The sequence below is a fragment of the Nerophis lumbriciformis genome, linkage group LG21 (assembly GCF_033978685.3).
Source record: "Nerophis lumbriciformis linkage group LG21, RoL_Nlum_v2.1, whole genome shotgun sequence".
Taxonomy (NCBI): Eukaryota; Metazoa; Chordata; class Actinopteri; order Syngnathiformes; family Syngnathidae; genus Nerophis; species Nerophis lumbriciformis.
The window spans coordinates 9,107,501-9,129,247 of record NC_084568.2 but is presented as its reverse complement, the minus strand read 5'-3'; the positions used below and the strand labels follow the sequence as shown (position 1 = coordinate 9,129,247).

At 34.4% G+C, this 21,747-nt stretch overlaps 1 protein-coding gene across 1 annotated transcript; it reads right to left on the bottom strand.

Moving 5' to 3' along the window:
• Positions 1–436: 436 nt before the first annotated feature.
• On the bottom strand, positions 437–14,845 carry anxa14 (annexin A14). Its single transcript, XM_061983149.2, has 12 exons — positions 14,504–14,845; positions 14,262–14,358; positions 12,852–12,940; positions 8,627–8,740; positions 8,471–8,561; positions 8,316–8,395; positions 7,616–7,654; positions 6,123–6,213; positions 4,631–4,726; positions 4,494–4,549; positions 1,986–2,093; positions 437–1,370 (listed from the first exon to the last, which is right to left on the bottom strand). Exons 1-12 carry the CDS (start codon positions 14,528–14,530, stop codon positions 1,308–1,310), a joined length of 951 nt encoding a protein of 316 aa, XP_061839133.1. The 5' UTR covers positions 14,531–14,845; the 3' UTR covers positions 437–1,307.
• Between the last annotated feature and the right edge of the window lie 6,902 nt (positions 14,846–21,747).

Sequence of the window (21,747 nt, the reverse complement as noted above, 5' to 3'; positions counted from 1 at the left end):
AAAGTGCATGTTGTTGCCAAATGTATTTCATATGCTGTAAACCTAGTTCATAGTTGTTAGTTTCCTTTAATGCCAAACAAACACATACCAATCGTTGGTTAGAAGGCGATCGCCAAATTCGTCCTCGCTTTCTCCCGTGTCGCTGGCTGTCGTGTCGTTTTCGTCGGTTTCGCTTGCATACGGTTCAAACCGATATGGCTCAATAGCTTCAGTTTCTTCTTCAATTTCGTTTTCGCTACCTGCCTCCACACTACAACCATCCGTTTCAATACATGCGTAATCTGTTGAATCGCTTAAGCCCCTGAAATCCGAGTCTGAATCCGAGCTAATGTCGCTATATCTTGCTGTTCTATCCGCCATGTTTGTTTGTATTGGCATCACTGTGTGACGTCACAGGAAAATGGACGGGTGTATATAACGATGGTTAAAATCAGGCACTTTGAAGCTTTTTTTAGGGATATTGCGTGATGGGTAAAATTTTGAAAAAAACTTCGAAAAATAAAATAAGCCACTGGGAACTGATTTTTAATGGTTTTAACCCTTCTGAAATTGTGATAATGTTCCCCTTTAACTGCCTGTGCTTGGGTTCGGTCAAAGATAAGACACTTTATGGCCTTTATGCATTCCTGGGATTGCTTGAGATGTCTCTACTTGGTTCTTCTTACGCCCTAACCCCCGTCTTCTCTAAGTATGTGACAAAGATTGCTGTGATGTTCGAAAATTTCTCATTTATATTGTATTTGTCTTTTGGTCAAAAAGTTACTCTCTAAATGGGTTTCCTTTATGACTGACCTGCTTTTTCCACGGTTAATCAAGACATTCCTGGCTTGGCTAATAAAACATCCAGATTAAGTGTGTTTCGTCCTCCCCCTCCCAGGATGGGACAATTTGCCCAAACCCCTCCTGTCCCTCCTTCTTTCATTCTCAAAAGCAATAAAAGGATCCAAAAGTGTTCTTTGTCTCTCTTTTTTTCCTCTTCTTTCTTTCTTTCTGTAACAGCGTAAACTTTTCTACTCTGTACACTGATGTTTACTTGGGATCACAAATAAATAATTAAAAGACCTTAGTTTGACTTGACCTGCTTGACACGCATTTTTGTCAAGTAGGCTTTTGATCGTTTTTTTCTCTCTAACGATACGGTTCATAGACTTTGTCGAATAGTGGTTGCGAAATTCAAACTGCACAGAGTGTACTAAATCAAATGGCCACAATGCATTCATTAAATGTTCACGCATCATATTTAGCAACTCCATTGCTTTTTTTAATCACCACAAATATATGCACAAAAAAACGTATTCTTATGTACTTCAGCAGTCTTCAGATCGACAGATGGCCAACAGAGCTTGTAAATGATCCCCCTTGAAGTGTTTCTGGAAAGAAGATTTGATGTGAAATGTTTGTCACATTTGTTTTAAAAGAAGAATTTCACATATTATGAATGATGCGGACACATTTGTTACTGGATATTTTCTAATATACTTCTGCCTTGACGACTTTGTATATGTAAGTCATGCAACTATGATTATCTGATACTTGTTTATACTGATAAATATGTTTTAGACAGTGTTTTTGTTCAGTTGTGGACTCTTTTTATGTATGTCCATTGTGTGCTTAGCTGTTGTGTAGCTGCTGGCCCTCAGTAAGACTAAGTGTGGGTGCTTATTGGAGGATATTTAGCTGTTGCCCAAACCCCTCCTGTCCCTCCTTCTTTCATTCTCAAAAGCAATAAAAGGATCCAAAAGTGTCTTTGTCTCTCTTTTTCCTCTCCTTTCTTTCTTTCTGTAACAGCGTAAGCTTTTCTACTCTGTACACTGATGTTTACTTGGGATCACAAATAAATAATTAAAAGAACTTAGTTTGACTTGACCTGCTTGACACGCATTTTTGTCAGAGATTTTAGATGCAAGCCGATATCATTTTTTTGCTGATATCGGAGGGATATGCGATATCAATATCGGATCGGGACACTCCTACGAGTGACCTACCTGCAGGGTTGTGTAGAGAGAATCGCCTGCCAGTTTGCGAAAGGCAACTCTGATACAGAGTAGGTCTTCCTCGCTGTGGGACACCATGATGCTTTGGACCACCGGTGCCTGTATTCAGGAAATGTATTGGATTAGTCAACAGCTGTATTGCATATGACTTCATGTAGAATCAATAATAACATGTCTATTGATGTTTAGCGACTAAAACAACCATTAAAAAAAGTCAAATAATAAAGCCTGCCGTTACGACAGCCATGATATTAATCATACGAGACCCGGACAAGGTAGAAAAGTCCTTATCTATGATGTTCTTGAAACATGGGAAACCAGAAGCCACTACTTTGAGGTTGCTATCAAGCAGGCGGTTATGTGGAAAGTTACCGTATTTTTCGGACTATGAGGCACACTTAAAATAATTTTTTCAAAACTCGACATTGCGCCTTATAACCCGGTGCGCCTACGGAATCATTTTGGTTGTGCTTACCGACCTTGAAGCTATTTTATTTGATACATGGTGAAATGATAAGTGACCAGTAGATGGCAGTCACACATAAGAGATACATGTAGACTGCAATATGACTCAAGTAAATAACACCAAAATTGTATATGTTCCATTGAAAATATAGAACATTCCACACGGCGCTCAAAAATCCATCAAAATGTTTTAGTACGACTTTGGTAAGCTATGAAGCCGCACCTCTTGATGGATTGTACTGTGCTTCAACATACGAGTATTATTATGGTGTGTGTATAAGGTGTTGCGTTTTGGACCAGTTGTTCCTCCCAGGGAATTCAAGTCACAAGTCGCTCCCAAGCTCTTTACGACACTTAAAGCTGAGTTGAAAAACCACCAGAGACAGAATAGGTATTTTGTAATATATTTGCAAAGCTTTGCATGTATACATTGAGACCAGTCCAGCATAGAACATTCAATCGCCCCGCTAAGATGGTCTGCCCCCCTGACCAAACCCCCTCTCCTCTTAAGTCTCTCTTCCTCCCCCCCTGGCAGTCATGTCTCTCTAGCCAAAACACATGCTTATTATCTCTCTCTCTAACATTCCTCACTTCAAGGTTAAGCACACAGTTTTGCAGACAACCAAAAGACCACATTTGGAAGAAAAACACTAGCTGTTTTGTAATATGATTATGAAATAAAAAGAAGTAACACTTAAATTCGGATATATGTAAATATCTGCCTCCGACATATTATCTGGCGTTTTGTTTCGCAACATTATGCAAAAGCAACTTTTCTTACCTTCTGGTACCTGCTGATCCGTATTTGGGATCTGCATAAGTCCTGAAAATTTGCGCGCTTCCGCCTTTGTAACCCGTAATCGATAAGCTTCTTCTTTTTCTCTATCTTCTTGTCATGGGTTATTCATCCCCACATTGTTGCCATTTCTAATATAAAGTAGTGTAAAGTTCTTACTTATATCTGTCAGTAAACTCGCCATGAAAGTGCTAAAACATACCGGTGTGGTGAGTTTACATTATTCACCCAAGGAACTTTAGTTATTAGAGATTTTGACATGTCTGTGTAATCATGTTTTGTTTTAGTCATGTTTGGTTTTGTTTAGTTATTGAACTCTTTAGTTTCTGGCTTTTCACTCCCTTGTCTTGTTTCCATGGTTACCCATTAGTTTCACCTGTTCCACGTTTGGACTCATTGTGCACTCTTGTTTGTCACCATAGCAACCCATTAGTTTTCACCTGTCACGTCACGCACCTGTTTCACGTTTTGAGTCACGCACCTGCTTTCACTAATCATGTCTATAGTATTTAAGTTCATTGTTTTCAGTTTGTCGTCCTGACGACATCCCGGATTCATACCCCTGTCACACTCTTACCTCTGCGCACTTCATAGTCCATGCCAAGTAAGTTTTGTGTTTATTAATGCCACAGTTAGTGTTTTTGTTTAATTGTTCACAGTTTTTTGGCCACGTGCATGTCTTTTTGTTTCGTTAGTCAAGTTTGTACATCCGCCATTGTGCGCGCTTTTCGTTTGTTCCTTTTTTATATATAGTGTTAAAATAAATCATGTATTCACCTTCACGCCATGTCTGGTCCAAATCTCTTGCACCTCGGGAGAACAAACCATGCCGTAGTCCCAGTTTTGACAGATTTCTGGTCGAACCACCATTAAATGTTACGTCGACCACAAGGACGTGTTTTCAATTTAGAAAAAAAAAATATATATATATAACCCTTTTAATGCGCCCTATGATCCGGTGCACCTTTTGTATGAAAATAGACCTGACTAGACCCACTCATCGGCAGTGCGCCCTATGGTCCGGAAAATACGGTATGTTTAAACAAATAATCATTTGACAGTTTTGCAGCATGTAGATTGAGAATATAAAGGGACCTAAACTTGAACCTTGTGGTACACCACCATTAACATGCATTGTCCATAGTGTGTCAATAGCTGTGGTCTTTCTAGGCTGTATAGAAAGCTTTAACACTCCAATTCAGCCAAACAATTAACTGTTACTTTTAGGAACATCTTACCTTCATGCCTGTTAGTCTTTTGGCAAGGTAGACATCAGGGTTTCGAATGCACTGCACTGTCGGGACACAAATAACATGACTGTGTGATGTATGCCTGCAGAGGAAAAGTACTGTGCACCAATCATGACGGCAAGTACCTAAAACACTCAATCCCAGCCGGATGTCCCCTGAGAATCGTTTCTCCAGAGCTGGAATCACCTTCTGTCGACTCTCCCGCTCCAGCCCCATCAACACTATCAGTAATATTCAAGGTTACTAAAACGTTACAGTTTATATACAAACCCCAAAACCAGTGAAGTTGGCACGTTGTGTAAATGGTAAATAAAAACAATGATTTGCAAATCCTTTTCAACTTTTATTCAATTGAATAGACTGCAAAGACAAGATATTTAATGTTCCAACTGAGAAACTTGTTTTTTTTTTGCAAATAATCATCAACTTAGAATTTAATGGCAGCAAAAAAGTTGGCACGGGGGCATTTTTACCACTGTGTTACATGGCCTTTCCTTTTAACAACACTCAGTAAACGTTTGGGAACTGAGGAGACCAATTTTTGAAGCTTTTCAGGTGGAATTATTTCCCATTCTTGCTTGATGTACAGTTGTTGTTCAACAGTCCGGGGGTCTCCGTTGTGGTATTTTAGGCTTCATAATGCGTTTTGAATTGGTTTCACTGTAGAATGAAACACTTTTCTTACCCTTAAGGACCTATGAACCTATTTTTGTACCTTTTCATATAAACTTTGGAAATGATCAGGAATATAAACACATGACTGTCTTGGTTTGAACGGAATTGTAGTTGACAATGTAGTCTTTTTATTTATTGTTATTTACTCATTCAGTCATATAGTACTGTAAATACAAAACCCAAAACCAGTTAAGTTGGCACGTTGTGTAATTCGTAATTAAAAACAGAATACAATGATTTGTAAATCATTTTCAACTTATATTCAATTGAATAGACTGCAAAGACAAGATACTTAATGTTCGAACTGAGAAATATATATATTTTTTGCAAATAATCATTAACTTAGAATTTAATGTCAGCAATACATTGCAAAAAAGTTGGCACAGGGGCATTTTCACCACTGTGTCACATGGCTTTTCCTTTTAACAACACTCAGTAAACGTTTGGGAACTGAGGAGACACATTTTTTAAGCTTTTCAGGTGGAATTCTTTCCCATTCTTGCTTGATGTACAGCTTAAGTTGTTCAACAGTCCGGGGTCTCCGTTGGGGCATTTTAGGCTTCACGTTTTCTATAGGAGACAGGTCTGGACTACAGGCAGGCCAGTCTAGTACCCGCACTCTTTTACTATGAAGCCGCGCTGTTGTAACACGTGGCTTGGCATTGTCTTGCTGAAATAAGCAGGGGCGTCCAATAATAACGTTGCTTGTATAGCAACATATGTCTTTGCATACCTTATCTTTGCAGTCTATTCAATTGAATATAAGTTGAAAAGGATTAACAAATCATTGTATTATGTTTTTATTTACCATTACATTTACCAACGTGCCAACTTCACTGGTTTTGGGGTTGGTAAAACAGCAAAGGACCAACCCGGACCAACGTCTATTTATTGTAGCGCTCATCTGAGGTGTTGGCGTGTAGCACGATATGAACTTCTCACCTTGGTCAAGATGATTTAAGTCTCTAGAGGTGAGTATGTCAATCCAAGGAGCCGCATCAGCTTTTTTCCCATTTAGTGATGCAGCGAGAACCTGCAAGAAAAAAAAGTGTGTCAACACATAAGCAAGTAAATACAAGTGTGTGAATGCTTTTCTGTGGACGTTTTTTTTTATTTGACCGACAATGTACCTGCCTGAATGTTGTCAATCATCCAGGTCCTTGTATTGTCAGGGCATTGAATTGATCGCAACTAAACTGTTAAGATTGCCTAAAACGGGGGTCAGCAACCCGCGGCTCTTTAGTGCCGCCCTAGTGGAGCATTTTTTAAAAAGGATTGAAAATGGAAAAAGTTTTAGTATATTTTTTGTTTGAGGACAAACATGACACAAACCTTCCCAATTGTTAGAAAGCCCACTGTTTAATATGTTTGTGTGTATGCTTCGCTGATGACACTATTTGGTGAACACCGCTTTGTCCTACTAATTTCGGCGGTTCTTGAACTCACCATAGTGTGGACTGTGATGCAACAGTTTGTAAAATCTTCCACTCCTTCTTTGTCTCATTTTGTCCACCAAAAGTTTTATACTGTGCCTGAATGTAAAAAAAAAAAAAAGTGCGCTTTGTTGATGTTATTGTTGGAGTGCTAATCAGACATATTTGGTCAGTGCATGACTGCAAGCTAATCAATGCTAACATGCTATTTAGGCTAACTGTATGTACACATTGCATCATTATGCCTCATTTGTAGGTATATTTGAGCTCATTTACTTTGATCTTCTTTGTATATTATTTAGTTTTGCATGTCTCATGACACATTATCTGTATGTAATATTGGCTGCATTTCAGATAGTTGTGTGTGTGTGCCATTTTGTTCCAGGCCACAGCAAACATTACCTATTTTGCCAAATATTGTAATACATTTATTAAAATAAGACAGCCTGCCATTTCCTTAAACTTGGACACACACATCTATACCTTTGGTCATTAAAAGCCAGTCATTTCCAGGAGTATTCTCTGATTTACTAATGTTTTCTAATGTTGTAAAAATGTGTAGAATAAATATTACATTTCAACATTTCTGTCAACGAAGATTTGCTTCAGCCTGCGACACATAGTCATTTTGATAGTAGGCTATTATAGCTAATATAGACACTTACACCATGTGTTGCCTTCATTATAACACTTCATTTTTTGCGGTTCCAGACAGATTTGTTTCGTGTATTTTTGGTCCAATATGGCTCTTTCAGTGTTTTTGGTTGCCGACCCCTGGCCTAGGAAGACGAACAGGCATCATCAGATCCTGCTCACAGACTTGAATAGGACAGCTGTAGTCTGAGAGGATGGTGCAGGATCCAAAGTATTTACCTTCTACAAGCTGTGATTGATTCAATGACCCGAGAATTGATGCTTTCCATTAAAGACTGTTAACTGTTAAATACACCAACTCAGCATTCTATTACCAGTAATTCAAAGTACATTTTTTTTAAAGCATACCTCAATATCCCTCTGAACAAAACCTGCAACTTCTTCTTTCTGTAGGGAAGAGTGAGACAACTATTTAAACATTTCTCTTAAGTTTGAAACAATGAGCTTCATGATCCTACCTCTTTTATGTCTTGTTATTTGGCATTAACAGTTGGTCTGTACCACATACATGTATGAACGGGACAAGCGGTAGAAAATGGAAGGATGGATGGATGGCACCGTAGTCGATAAGCTCCTTCTTTTTCTCTATCTTTTTATTATGTGACATTCATCCTCTGCTGTTGCCATTTCTAATATAAAGTAGTGTAAAGTTCTTACTTATATCTGTCAGTAAACTCGCCATGAAAGCGTTAAAACATACCGGTGTAGTGAGTTTACATTATTCACCGAAAGGGACTTTATTTATTAGAGAGTTCCGGTCGGTGAAAAATCGGTGTTCGTGTCAACAATCGACATATTTCTATCCAATACTGTATAAAAGAAGAGAAATAAGAATATATGTCCTATATGAAAAATTCTTGTACCATGCATTTTCTTGCGTCTGGATAATTTCAGATGCAACAAGTTAGTGCTTTCGGCGCTCTGAAAAGTGAGTTCCAATTTTATTTTTTTGCATATACTATTATAGGACTTGGATATTAGTAGATCATGCCCTTAGAGTTAAAAAAAAAACAATATAAAAAAGAATAGAGGAGTAACTATACATTACATTCATAAGAGCCAATAAAAGCTTGGCAAAGTCTCCACTGGTTTCTCCTTTCAATTCCTTCTCCATGTCCTTTTTATACACTGTAAAGGAAGGCAAATATGAGCTCATTATGAGTGATTGATTCCCAGTTAAAAATGTAGCTATAAGATGCTTACATAGTTTGTACGCAGCGCTGATGTCTCGGAGCTGCTTGACGGATCGCGTACACAATATCTCCAGGATGGTTTCTTCGTCTGTACCGAGACCCTGCGTGCAATAGTTATCAGGATTCAAAGCAAAATGGCGTGAATGTATTTTGAAAACCCACACACCGCCATGGCCCGGTGGAGACGATGAGCCTTGTGTTCCGTAGGAAGCATCATCAGCTCTAGCATGAGCGTCTCCAGATCTCCAGACAGAACTTTCTTCATGCCAGCTACCAGGTCCTGGGTTGGAGAGAAGCAAGACGAGACTCAAAACACTAAATTAGACTTGATTAGGTTGGGTTTTAAACAAAAATCTATCAAAATGTTTTAGTACAACTTGCTTGATGGAACACAGATCATTAAGGCTACCATAGTCAGACGTACCGTGCTTCAACATACATGTAATATTGTAGTGTGTTTAAAAGGACCAAAATGGCACCTACAGGAGACATATTATCTGGTGTTTTGTTTCACCCTATTATGCAAAATAAACTTTTCTTACCTATCCGTACCTGCTAATGTGTATTTGGGATCTGCATGTTCCGTAGTAAAAAAGTCCTTCTTTTTTCTCTATCCACTTGTTGTGGTGCGTTCATCCTACGCTGTTGGCAGTTTTAATACAACGTAGCGTACAGTTCTAAATTATATCTGTCATTAGACTTGCTATGGAAGTGCTAAGAAACTGCCGGTACAACAAAAGAGAAGAAGAAGACGCAACCGAAGTCGAAGTGGAGGCACATAAATAAGACCGCCCACAAAACGGCACATCCTGAACACACCGCCAGAAAGTGGCTTAAAGACCTTCTGTAATACATACAGTAATCTGTGCACCATCACATGTTATGTAGACCACAAGGAAGTGGTTTAAATGTATACAAAAACAAAAAAAAATGACACCTTTAATGCACCTTATAATCCGGTGCACCTTGTGTATGAAAATAGACCCGAATAGACCTATTAATCGACAGTGCACCTTATAAACCAGTGTGCCTTGTGGTCCGAAAAATAGGGTACTCATTAAAATGGCATGCCTTCTGTCAGGTTCAAACACCGAACCATCTATTAAACAAGACCAGAAGCAAGGAATCAAACAGAGACAGGATTCAATTTAGCTCATGAGGAGAGCAAAGCTCTGGACCAGACATGGCGTGAAGGTGAAGAACAAGCTCCACACGCCTCCTCATTTATTTGGGCATTTCCTGATTACATAGCAGCAGCTGCTTCTAAGGGGAGGGGGTCATAAACAGTTCAAACAAAAAGGTACTTGGAGCCGTGTCGGGTTTGCCTCCTCTCTGCTCGTAGATTTCGGGTCCTTCCTTGTGGCAGTCCAATAGATCAAAGAAACCGACACCTCCACACCGTGGAGGTTTACAAGCCGTCCGCCTTTTGCTTGATAAGATCAAAGACAGCTTTTTGTCTTCACGCAGGGCAACCTGAACTCATAGCAAACAAATTGTGTGATAACTTATATACGATTATTCTGACACCTTCTGTTTTTCAATTTACCTTTGTGGTACTTAATTACATTTCAATAAATGATGCTAGCAAGTACTGGTAAGCAAGCAACACCAAAACGTTGACATTTCATTGAAAATATAGAACATTCCACACAAGGCTCAAAAATCTATCGAAATGTTTTAGTGCAACTTTGGTAATTTACAAAGCCGCACCGCTTGATGGAACGCAGATCATTACAGTAGTCAGACGTACCGTGCTTCAACATACGGTTATTATTGTGGTGTGTTTATAAGGACCAAAATGGCACCTAAAGGAGACATATTATCTGGTGTTTTGTTTCGCCCTATTATGCACAACAAACTTTTCTTACCTATTGGTACCTGCTAATGTGTATTTGGGATCTGCATGTTCGCGCGTCCGCCATTGTAGTCTGTGCCGTAGTCAAAAACTCCTTATTTTTTCTCTATCCACTTGTTGTGGTGCGTTCATTCTTAAACAAGAAAATGTTTTAAATGTAGAAAAAAAACCACCTTTAATGCGCCTTAAAATCCGGTGCACCGTGTGTATGAAAATAGACCCGAATAGACCCGTTAATAGACAGCTTACCTTATAAACCAGTGTGCCTTGTGGGCCGAAAAATAAATGGCATGCCTTCTGTTCTTCAATTTACCTTTATGGTACTTTATTACATTTCAATAAATGACGCTAGCAAGTACTGGTAAGCAAGCAACACCAAAACGTTGACGTTTCATTGAAAATATAGAACATTGCACACAAGGCTCAAAAATCTATCAAAATGTTTTAGTGCAACTTTGGTAATTTACAAAGCCGCACCGCTTGATGGAACGCAGATCATTACAGTAGTCAGACGTACCGTGCTTCAACATACGGGTATTATAGTGGTGTGTTTATAAGGACCAAAATGGCACCTAAAGGCATATTATCTGGTGTTTTGTTTCGGCCTATTATGCACCAGCTAATGCATATTTGGGATCTGCATAAGTCCCAAAAATGTCCGCCCTTGTAGTAAAAGCTGTAGTCAAAAAGGCTACCATAGTCAGACGTACCGTGCTTCAACATACAAGTAATATTGCAGTGTGTTTAAAAGGACCAAAATGGCACCTATAGGAGACATATTATCTGGTATATTGTTTCGCCCTATTATACAAAACAAACTTTTCATACCTTACCGTGTGTATGAAAATAGACCTGAATAGACCCGTTAATCGACAGTGCACCTTATAACCTTGTGGTCCGAAAAATAGGGTACTCATTAAAGTGGCAGGCCTTCTGTTTTTTCAATTGACCTTTATGGTACTTTATTACATTTCCAAGAGTAATGGATGTGCGACAGTATGTTGTGTAAACCTCACTTCCCGACGCCAAGACAAGGAGATGACAGCAGGGGCGTTTGTTTATGGTCATTTTGGGAGCTCTGAGGCAAACCTATAGTCATTGGGAAGCTCTACCTAACAAAAACAACATGGTCATTTAGCATGTTGTTAAAAACTAGCATGCAAGCTGCAAACTAAAGCTTGAGTATGACTGATTCGAAGGTGTTTACTGTAATTGTTAGGAACGATAATCAACCTTGAACAAAGGTATTTAACTAAGCCATTTTTTCGGAGACCATTTTTTTGTTTAGCACTGTTGACCTGTGTGAGGCGCAGCTCTATTATTATAAAGGCTGGAAGTGTGTGACTGGTGGGAAAAAGAGAGCTGTTGTAAAAACACTTACGGTAATTTGTTTTCAGTGAGTAAAAGGTTGACATTATTATATTGACAACTTTTTTCACATCGATTTTTGTTTCATCTGACATCACATAGACAAAGATAAGACCTTCTGGAGGAAAGTTCTGTGGTCAGATGAAACAAAAATTGGCCACAACACCCAGCAATATGTTTGGAGGTGAAAAGTTGAGGCCTTTAATCCCAGGAACACCATGCCTACCGTCAAGCATGGTGGTGGTAGTATTATGCTCTGGGCCTGTTTTGCTGCCAATGAAACTGGTGCTTTACAGTGAGTGAATGGGACAATGAAAAAGGAGGATTACCTCCAAATTCTTCAGGACAACCTAAAATCATCAGCCCGGAAGGTTGGGTCTTGGGCGCAGTTGGGTGTTCCAACAGGACAATGACCCCAAACACACGTCAAAAGTGGTAAAGGAATGGCTAAATCAGGCTAAAATTAAAGTTTTAGAATGGCCTTCCCAAAGTCCTGATTTAAACGTGTGGACAATGCTGAAGAAACAAGTCCATGTCAGAAAACCAACAAATTTAGCACCAATTATGTCAAGAGGAGTGGTCAAAAATTCAAGCAGAAGCTTGTGGATGGCTACCAAAAGTGCCTTATTGCAGTGAAACTTGCCAAGGGACATGTAAGCAAATATTAACATTGCTGTATGTATACTTTTGACCCAGCACATTTGCTCACATTTTCAGTAGACCCATAATAAATTCATAAAAGAAGCAAACTTCATGAATGTTTTTTGTGACCAACAAGTATGTGCTCCAATCACTCTATCACAAAAAAATAAGAGTTGTAGAAATGATTGTAAACTCAAGACAGCCATGACATGATGTTCTTTACAAGTGTATGTACACTTTTGACCATGCCTGTAAGCAGCAGCATGAAATAGTCTCTATAGCTCCTGACACTCAAACCCCTTCATCCCACTACAGTGTCAGGTCATGGAAGGGTGATACAAAATATAGTTTAGCGATACAAGAAAAGCCTCGTTAAGTTCCGCGGTTAAACTCCCTTGCCAAACAAAGGTGTGTCGAAGTTTGATCAGCAAACACTTAGAAGCTGCAAATGTGCAAACACGTTGTCGAGTCTTGGGGGATATTGCAACATGATGAAACAGTCATTTGTTTTTCAACGCTTCCTTACCCGTTGCGTTGCCTCTTTAAAGATTTTGGCGATTTCCTGTCTCTGCGCGTTGTTGCGATTGGTTAAGAGTCTCACAAGAGCGCCTGCATCTGAGCCGGGAATAAATCAAATGCAAAGTGTTTGATAAAAAATTAATAAAAAAACAAACAAAAAAAAAAAACACACACACACACACACACACACACACACACACACACACACACACACACACACACACACACACACACACACACACACACACACACACACACACACACACATACATACATACATACATACATACATACATACATACATACATACATACATACATACATACATACATATATATATATATATATATATATATATATATATATATATATATATATATATATATACATACATTATTACAATTAAAATAAAATAAAAAACAATAAAGCCAACTATTATTATTGAATATAAAAATTGTTTTTAAAAATAAATTAACAATAAAGCAAACTTTTTGCCACATCAACATACATACATGTATACATTTATATATATAAATAAATACAAAATGAAAAATGATAAAAATAAATAAATATATATATACACATACATATATACGTACAAAAAAAAATAAAAAAAATAATATATATATATATATATATATATATATATATATATATACAGTATATATAATTAAAATAAAATAAAAAACAATAAAGACAACTATTATTATTGAAAAAAAAAAAATAATATATATATATATACATATATATATATATATATACATATATACATATATATATATATATATATATTTGTTTTAATAAATTAACAATAAAGCAAACTATTATTATTGAATATATACTATTTTTTTAAAGAAATTAACAATAAAGCAAACTTTTTGGCACATCAACATACATACATACATACATACATATATACATTTATATATATAAATAAATAAAAAATAATAAAAATAAATAAATATACATATATATACATACATATACAGTATACATACAAAAAATATATATGTATATATATATATATATATATGTATATATATATATATATATACACATTTACACACATACATATATATATATATATATATATATATATATTTGATTTAATAAATAAAAAATAAAGCAAACTATTATTGAATGTATACTTCTTTTTTTTTTTAAGAAATTAACAATAAAGTAAACTATTTGGAACATCAACATACATACATACATAAATATATATATATATGTATATATATATATATATATATATATATATATATATATAAAAAATAAATAAAAAATATATACATATATACAATTAAAATAGCAATAAAACAAACTATTATTATTGAACATATACTTTTTTTTTTAAAATTTTTTAAACACATTAACAATAAAGCAAACTATTTGGCATATCCGATCCACTTCTTACCTTTTTTCTCCAGTGCCTCATGGATGACTAGTACATCTTTTTGTGGGTGGAAACTGGAGAAGGGTCGCACCGTTCCAAGGGTACCCCAACACATTGTCTGTGAGAAATAATAACCAACATTGTCTGTCACTCTTTTAAAGGATGCACCCTAAGGCAACATGCTTTCTTTTTTCCTGGATAACAATACTGCACATAGAATCTCATGATAACAGAGCACGAGTGGAAATGTTTACAGTACTTACATGAGACTTGAAGTACTGCGGGTCCATAGCTTTTCTTCAACAGCCTAACAAGTACATAAATAGAAGTAAAATGAACGAGATATGCAAAAGCATGCAGGTGGAAAGTTAGTCTTTTATCTACCTGTGACGCTAAGGCGGCAGTAGGAAGTATTAGTGGATGTTTTACAGTTTTGTTCTTTTCCTTTTACAAGCTGATATTATCAGCCTTGTCGCACCTTGCCCCACCTCCTCCTACTCAGTCTGACCAACCAGCATGACGCTACACCTCTGTAGCGTTACTATAGCAACCCACCTGTACAACACGATACACACTGTGAGGTTTAAGTTTTTCATCCAAAAAAAAAGGTTTGCGTTATTGAATGGAGGCAAGTCAAACAATAGAGCCAGGTGGAAAACGGCCTCTCAGGCTGAAGCTTTTCTTTTTAGACCGCCCACAAGCTCATTGATTTGTTTTCCGGGGCTGCGGCCTCCTTGTCAATGTGACGATGATTGACAGCACCAATCAGCAGACAGATGTGAGATAAGAGCAAGTTAGCCTCCACATGAAAATATAAATCTCAATTAGGACAAATGACACGTCCAAACAAGAAAAGTGTAGTGCTCCACACACTAGGTTGTTATGTTGTTGACTAAGTTTTTAACTGTTCAAGTATTTGTCTTTTAGTCCGGCGGACATGGTTTGATTCCCATCAAACTAAAGTTAAAATCAAATCCTGGAACTTTATTGTCACTACATTTAAAAAGTACAATGACATTAGTTTTTAATCCAACTTGTCCAAGAGCAGACTTAATAATAATGAACACAAATTAATTAAAAAACAAAAACACAAATTATTAAATAATAATGAACCTTGAACAAAGCACATATTAACATATTATGACACACAAATCCTGTTGATATTTTGTACAAAAAAGAAATTACAGAACAATTTGTTTACAACTCCTATTACTCCAAATCATGCATTTACCGTATTTTCCGGACTACTTTTTTCCAACGCTTTGAAACCCGCGGCTAATAAAGTCACTTTTTTTCCCCACTGACGACCATAATGTTTCGTATTCAACAAATAGTTTTCCTATAACACCGACAGGGACACTGTAAAGGTGTGTTATTAGGTGTGCTACGGGGCCAAGCAATAACACACCTGTGGTGCTGCGGGGTGGAGAATGTACTTTCTGTTTCGTGCTTTGAACCGGAAGTATAACTGTCCACAGTGAAGGATTCTTCATTCGTCACTCCAAGTAACATTTGTATTTTTTATAATATAACTATAACATTTTATAGTTACTAAACCGTCCCATGTGTGATTTCTGTCGGGGTGTTTTCATGCATATTTGTACGTGCTATCGTAATGTAATCAAGCTAGCGTCATTAGCATTTGCAAATATGCTAACACGTTTACAAGGGTCTGTGTTAGTATTATTAACTTACAATGGCGTTCTTTTTGTACTGTTTCAGTTTCATAAATTCACCAAAATGTCGTCGTGGAGTTATTGTGTCAGATTAGAGGATTGGAGAGCTAGCTTCAGCAGCTGGTGCGTCCTTGACGATGACTTCTGTTTTGTTTGATCTGCCGTTTTACTGCCGTGTTACAAGCATCGTTCAGAAACAATTAAGGTATATAAATAAACATTTACAAAATCGTACCGGTACATTTCTGCGGTGCGGATAATATATGTAAAAAAATATATTCTAAAATTAGTTGGGTGCGGCTTAAATACCGCTGCACTCTACACACTGCAAAAAGTCAGTGTTCAAAAACAAGGGAAAAAAAATACAAAAATTAGGGGTATTTTATTTTAACTAAGCAAAATTGTCTGCCAATAGAACAAGAAAATTTGGCTTGTCAAGACTTTCCAAAACAAGTAAAATTAGCTAACCTCAATGAAACCAAAAATACCTTAAAATAAGTATATTCTCACTAATAACAACTGTACTACTATGAGTACGTATTTTCTATTGTTTCGTTGAAAATAAAACAGAAAAGTTGTCATCTGTTTTAATTATGAGACACAATTGTGTCAAAAGTCATGATTTTTTTTTTTTTTTTACATGCTTGAAATAAGAAATGATTACTTTAAAAAAGTAATTTTAGACTTGTGAGTGTTGATGACACAGCTTTGCAACAGTTGATATTCTAGTTTCAAGCATGTTTTACTCAATATAGGTCATCAAATCTCAGCAACAAGCTGTAATATCTTACTGAGATCATTTAGGACCAAAACCCTTAAAACAAGTAAAACACTCTAACATAAAATCTGCTTACGGAGAATAATTATCTTATCAGACAGAAAATAAGCAAATATCAACCTTATTTGAGATATTTCATCTTACTTAGATTTCACTTTTTGCAGTGCAGCCCGGAAAATATGGTAATCTCTCCAAACATTTCCTCAGTCAAGCCACCGCCCCTGTTTTAAAACAAAAAAACATATCTCTGGTTTTGCGCCAAAACCACTAGAAAGGCCACATTATCATGACCTTGGGTTATAAGATGTTTTCTTTTCAATAAATACCAACACATGTTTGCTCTCAAAGTTCAACAAAGGGCTTGTTGGAATCAAATAAGGAATATATATTCATGCATTCACACACAATGCCAACATTTGGGAACGAGGATGACATAATAAAATAAAGTTAATAATGACCTGTTAACTATAATTCCCTTAAACGGCACTCGTTTTTTGTGACACGCGATTAGCGTGCATGCATCCTGTTTGACCCTCGGTCCGTTCCGTATCTTGGGGAAATCTTTTAACTGCGTTGTTACTGTTCACCCACAAGCGGGGAACAAATGGTGAGCAGAAATGTATTTATTTATTTATTATTTATAAACAGACAAAAAAAAAAAAGGGTACATCATGGAAAGCCCAGGTCCAATAAGACAAGACTACTTTTATCCACTATTGCGTGTTTAGATTTCAGTTTGGTGCAGTGGTTCTCAAACTTTTTCCACCTAGTGCCACCTCAGAAAAAACATGGCTCTCCAAGCACCACCATAATGACTAGCATTAAAATACAGTAGCGTAGTAGGCCCAAGTATTAAACACAATGCTGAGGTTTTATTCAACATTGATATTTAATGTTTTTGACCACTAACTTTACACAGTTTGAACAATAACACTGTGTTTGAATATTTAGGTAATCCTTTTGGCGTACCACTCGATGGAGGCCGCATATACATGTACCTAAGTGGAGGGGGGTGTGGCCTGCGGGCCTGCCGCGGAACGGGGTGTGCAGTATTCCAGTATATGTAGCAAAAAAATATATATATACATATAATATATTCCTACATAAATGAACTATTCTCTACCTTACACTATGAAGTAAAATAATCATAATCATCTGAGTGAATAATCTTGTTTGAGGCAACAAGTTTGTAAATTTCCTCTTATTCCTCATTCAACCAAGGAGAACACTTTGTTAAAATGTAAAAAAAAAATATCGAATTTGTTTTCCTCTTTTTAAATCTATTAAATTATTTATAGTCCATTTATTTATTGCCAATTGAAATGCAATGCTGTCATTTTAATTGTTTTTTTAAATAATTTTTGAGTTTTTTTTTTTTTTTTTTAAATAATGTGCCAATATTAACACAAATAAAGTGGATTGGATTAGATTATTTCCTTACTGGATGTTAAATTTAACAACTGATATAGGAACAAATTTTGTTGTAATTTTAACCTTATTCCAGTATATGTAGCAAAAATATATATATACATATATTATATTCCTACATAAATGAACTATTCTCTACCTTACACTATGAAGTAAAATAATCATAATCATCTGAGTGAATAATCTTGTTTGAGGCAACACGTTTGTAAATGTCCTCTTATTCCTCATTCAACCAAGGAGAACACTTTGTTAAAATGTAAAAAAAAAAAAAAAATCAATTTTTTTCCCCCTCTTTTTAAATCTATTAAATTATTTATAGTCCATTTATTTATTGCCAATTGAAATGCAATGCTGTCATTTTAATTGTTTTTTTAAATAATTTTTGAGTTTTTTTTTTTTTTAAATAATGTGCCAATAATAACACAAATAAAGTGGATTGGATTAGATTATTTCCTTACTGGATGTTAAATTTAACAAATGATATAGGAACAAATTTTGTTGTAATTTTAACCTTATTCCAGTATATGTAGCAAAAATATATATATACATATATTATATTCCTACATAAATGAACTAATCTCTACCTTACACTATGAAGTAAAATAATCATAATCATCTGAGTGAATAATCTTGTTTGAGGCAACAAGTTTGTAAATTTCCTCTTATTCCTCATTCAACCAAGGAGAACACTTTGTTAAAATGTAAAAAAAAAAAATCAATTTTTTTCCCCCTCTTTTTAAATCTATTAAATTATTTATAGTCCATTTATTTATTGCCAATTGAAATGCAATGCTGTCATTTTCATTGTTTTTTAAAATAATTTTTGAGTTTTTTTTTTTTTTTAAATAATGTGCCAATAATAACACAAATAAAGTGGATTGGATTAGATTATTTCCTTACTGGATGTTAAATTTAACAAATGATATAGGAACACATTTTGTTGTAATTTTAACCTTATTCCAGTATATGTAGCAAAAATATATATATACATATATTATATTCCTACATAAATGAACTATTCTCTACCTTACACTATGAAGTAAAATAATCAAAATCATCTGAGTGAATAATCTTGTTTGAGGCAACAAGTTTGTAAATTTCCTCTTATTCCTCATTCAACCAAGGAGAACACTTTGTTAAAATGTAAAAAAAAAAATATCGAATTTGTTTTCCTCTTTTTAAATCTATTAAATTATTTATAGTCCATTTATTTATTGCCAATTGAAATGCAATGCTGTCATTTTAATTGTTTTTTTAAATAATTTTTGAGTTTTTTTTTTATTTTTTAATAATGTGCCAATAATAACACAAATAAAGTGGATTGGATTAGATTATTTCCTTACTGGATGTTAAATTTAACAACTGATATAGGAACACATTTTGTTGTAATTTTAACCTTATTCCAGTATATGTAGCAAAAATATATATATATATACATATATTATATTCCTACATAAATGAACTATTCTCTACCTTACACTATCAAGTAAAATAATCATAATCATCTGAGTGAATAATCTTGTTTGAGGCAACAAGTTTGTAAATTTCCTCTTATTCCTCATTCAACCAAGGAGAACACTTTGTTAAAATGTAAAAAAAAATATATAAATTTTTTTTTCCTCTTTTTGAATCTATTAAATTATTTACAGTCAATTTATTTATTGCTAATTAAAATGCATTGCTGTCATTTTAATTGTTTTTTAAAATAATTTTTGAGTTTTTTTTTTTTTTTAAATAATGTGCCAATAATAACACAAATAAAGTGGATTGGATTAGATTATTTCCTTACTGGATGTTAAATTTAACAACTGATATAGGAACACATTTTGTTGTAATTTTAACCTTATTCCAGTATATGTAGCAAAAAAATATATATACATATATTATATTCCTACATAAATGAACTATTCTCTACCTGACACTATGAAGTAAAATAATCATAATCATCTGAGTGAATAATCTTATTTGAGGCAACAAGTTTGTAAATTTCCTCTTATTCCTCATTCAACCAAGGAGAACACTTTGTTAAAATGTAAAAAAAAAAAAATCAATTTTTTTCCCCCTCTTTTTAAATCTATTAAATTATTTATAGTCCATTTATTTATTGCCAATTGAAATGCAATGCTGTCATTTTCATTGTTTTTTAAAATAATTTTTGAGTTTTTTTTTTTTTTAAATAATGTGCCAATAATAACACAAATAAAGTGGATTGGATTAGATTATTTCCTTACTGGATGTTAAATTTAACAAATGATATAGGAACACATTTTGTTGTAATTTTAACCTTATTCCAGTATATGTAGCAAAAATATATATATACCGGTACATATATTATATTCCTACATAAATGAACTATTCTCTACCTTACACTATGAAGTAAAATAATCAAAATCATCTGAGTGAATAATCTTGTTTGAGGCAACAAGTTTGTAAATTTCCTCTTATTCCTCATTCAACCAAGGAGAACACTTTGTTAAAATGTAAAAAAAAAAAAAATCCATTTTTTTCCCCTCTTTTTAAATCTATTAAATTATTTATAGTCCATTTATTTATTGCCAATTGAAATGCAATGCTGTCATTTTAATTGTTTTTTTAAATAACTTTTGAGTTTGTTTTTTTTAAATAATGTGCCAATAATAACACAAATAAAGTGGATTGGATTAGATTATTTCCTTACTGGATGTTAAATTTAACAACTGATATAGGAACAAATTTTGTTGTAATTTTAACTTTATTCCAGTATATGTAGCAAAAAAATATATATACATATATTATATTCCTACATAAATGAACTATTCTCTACCTTACACTATGAAGTAAAATAATCATAATCATCTGAGTGAATAATCTTGTTTGAGGCAACAAGTTTGTAAATTTCCTCTTATTCCTCATTCAACCAAGGAGAACACTTTGTTAAAATGTAAAAAAAAAAAAAAAAAAAAAAAATTTTTTTTCCCTCTTTTTAAATATATTAAATTATTTATAGTCCATTTATTTATTGCCAATTGAAATGCAATGCTGTCATTTTAATTGTTTTTTTAAATAATTTTTGAGTTTTTTTTTTTTTTAAATAATGTGCCAATAATAACACAAATAAAGTGGATTGGATTAGATTATTTCCTTACTGGATGTTAAATTTAACAAATGATATAGGAACAAATTTTGTTGTAATTTTAACCTTATTCCAGTATATGTAGCAAAAATATATATATACATATATTATATTCCTACATAAATGAACTAATCTCTACCTTACACTATGAAGTAAAATAATCATAATCATCTGAGTGAATAATCTTGTTTGAGGCAACAAGTTTGTAAATTTCCTCTTATTCCTCATTCAACCAAGGAGAACACTTTGTTAAAATGTAAAAAAAAATATATAAATTTTTTTTTCCTCTTTTTGAATCTATTAAATTATTTACAGTCAATTTATTTATTGCTAATTAAAATGCATTGCTGTCATTTTAATTGTTTTTTTAAATAATTTTTGAGTTTTTTTTTTTTTTTAAATAATGTGCCAATAATAACACAAATAAAGTGGATTGGATTAGATTATTTCCTTACTGGATGTTAAATTTAACAAATGATATAGGAACAAATGTTGTAATTTTAACCTTATTCC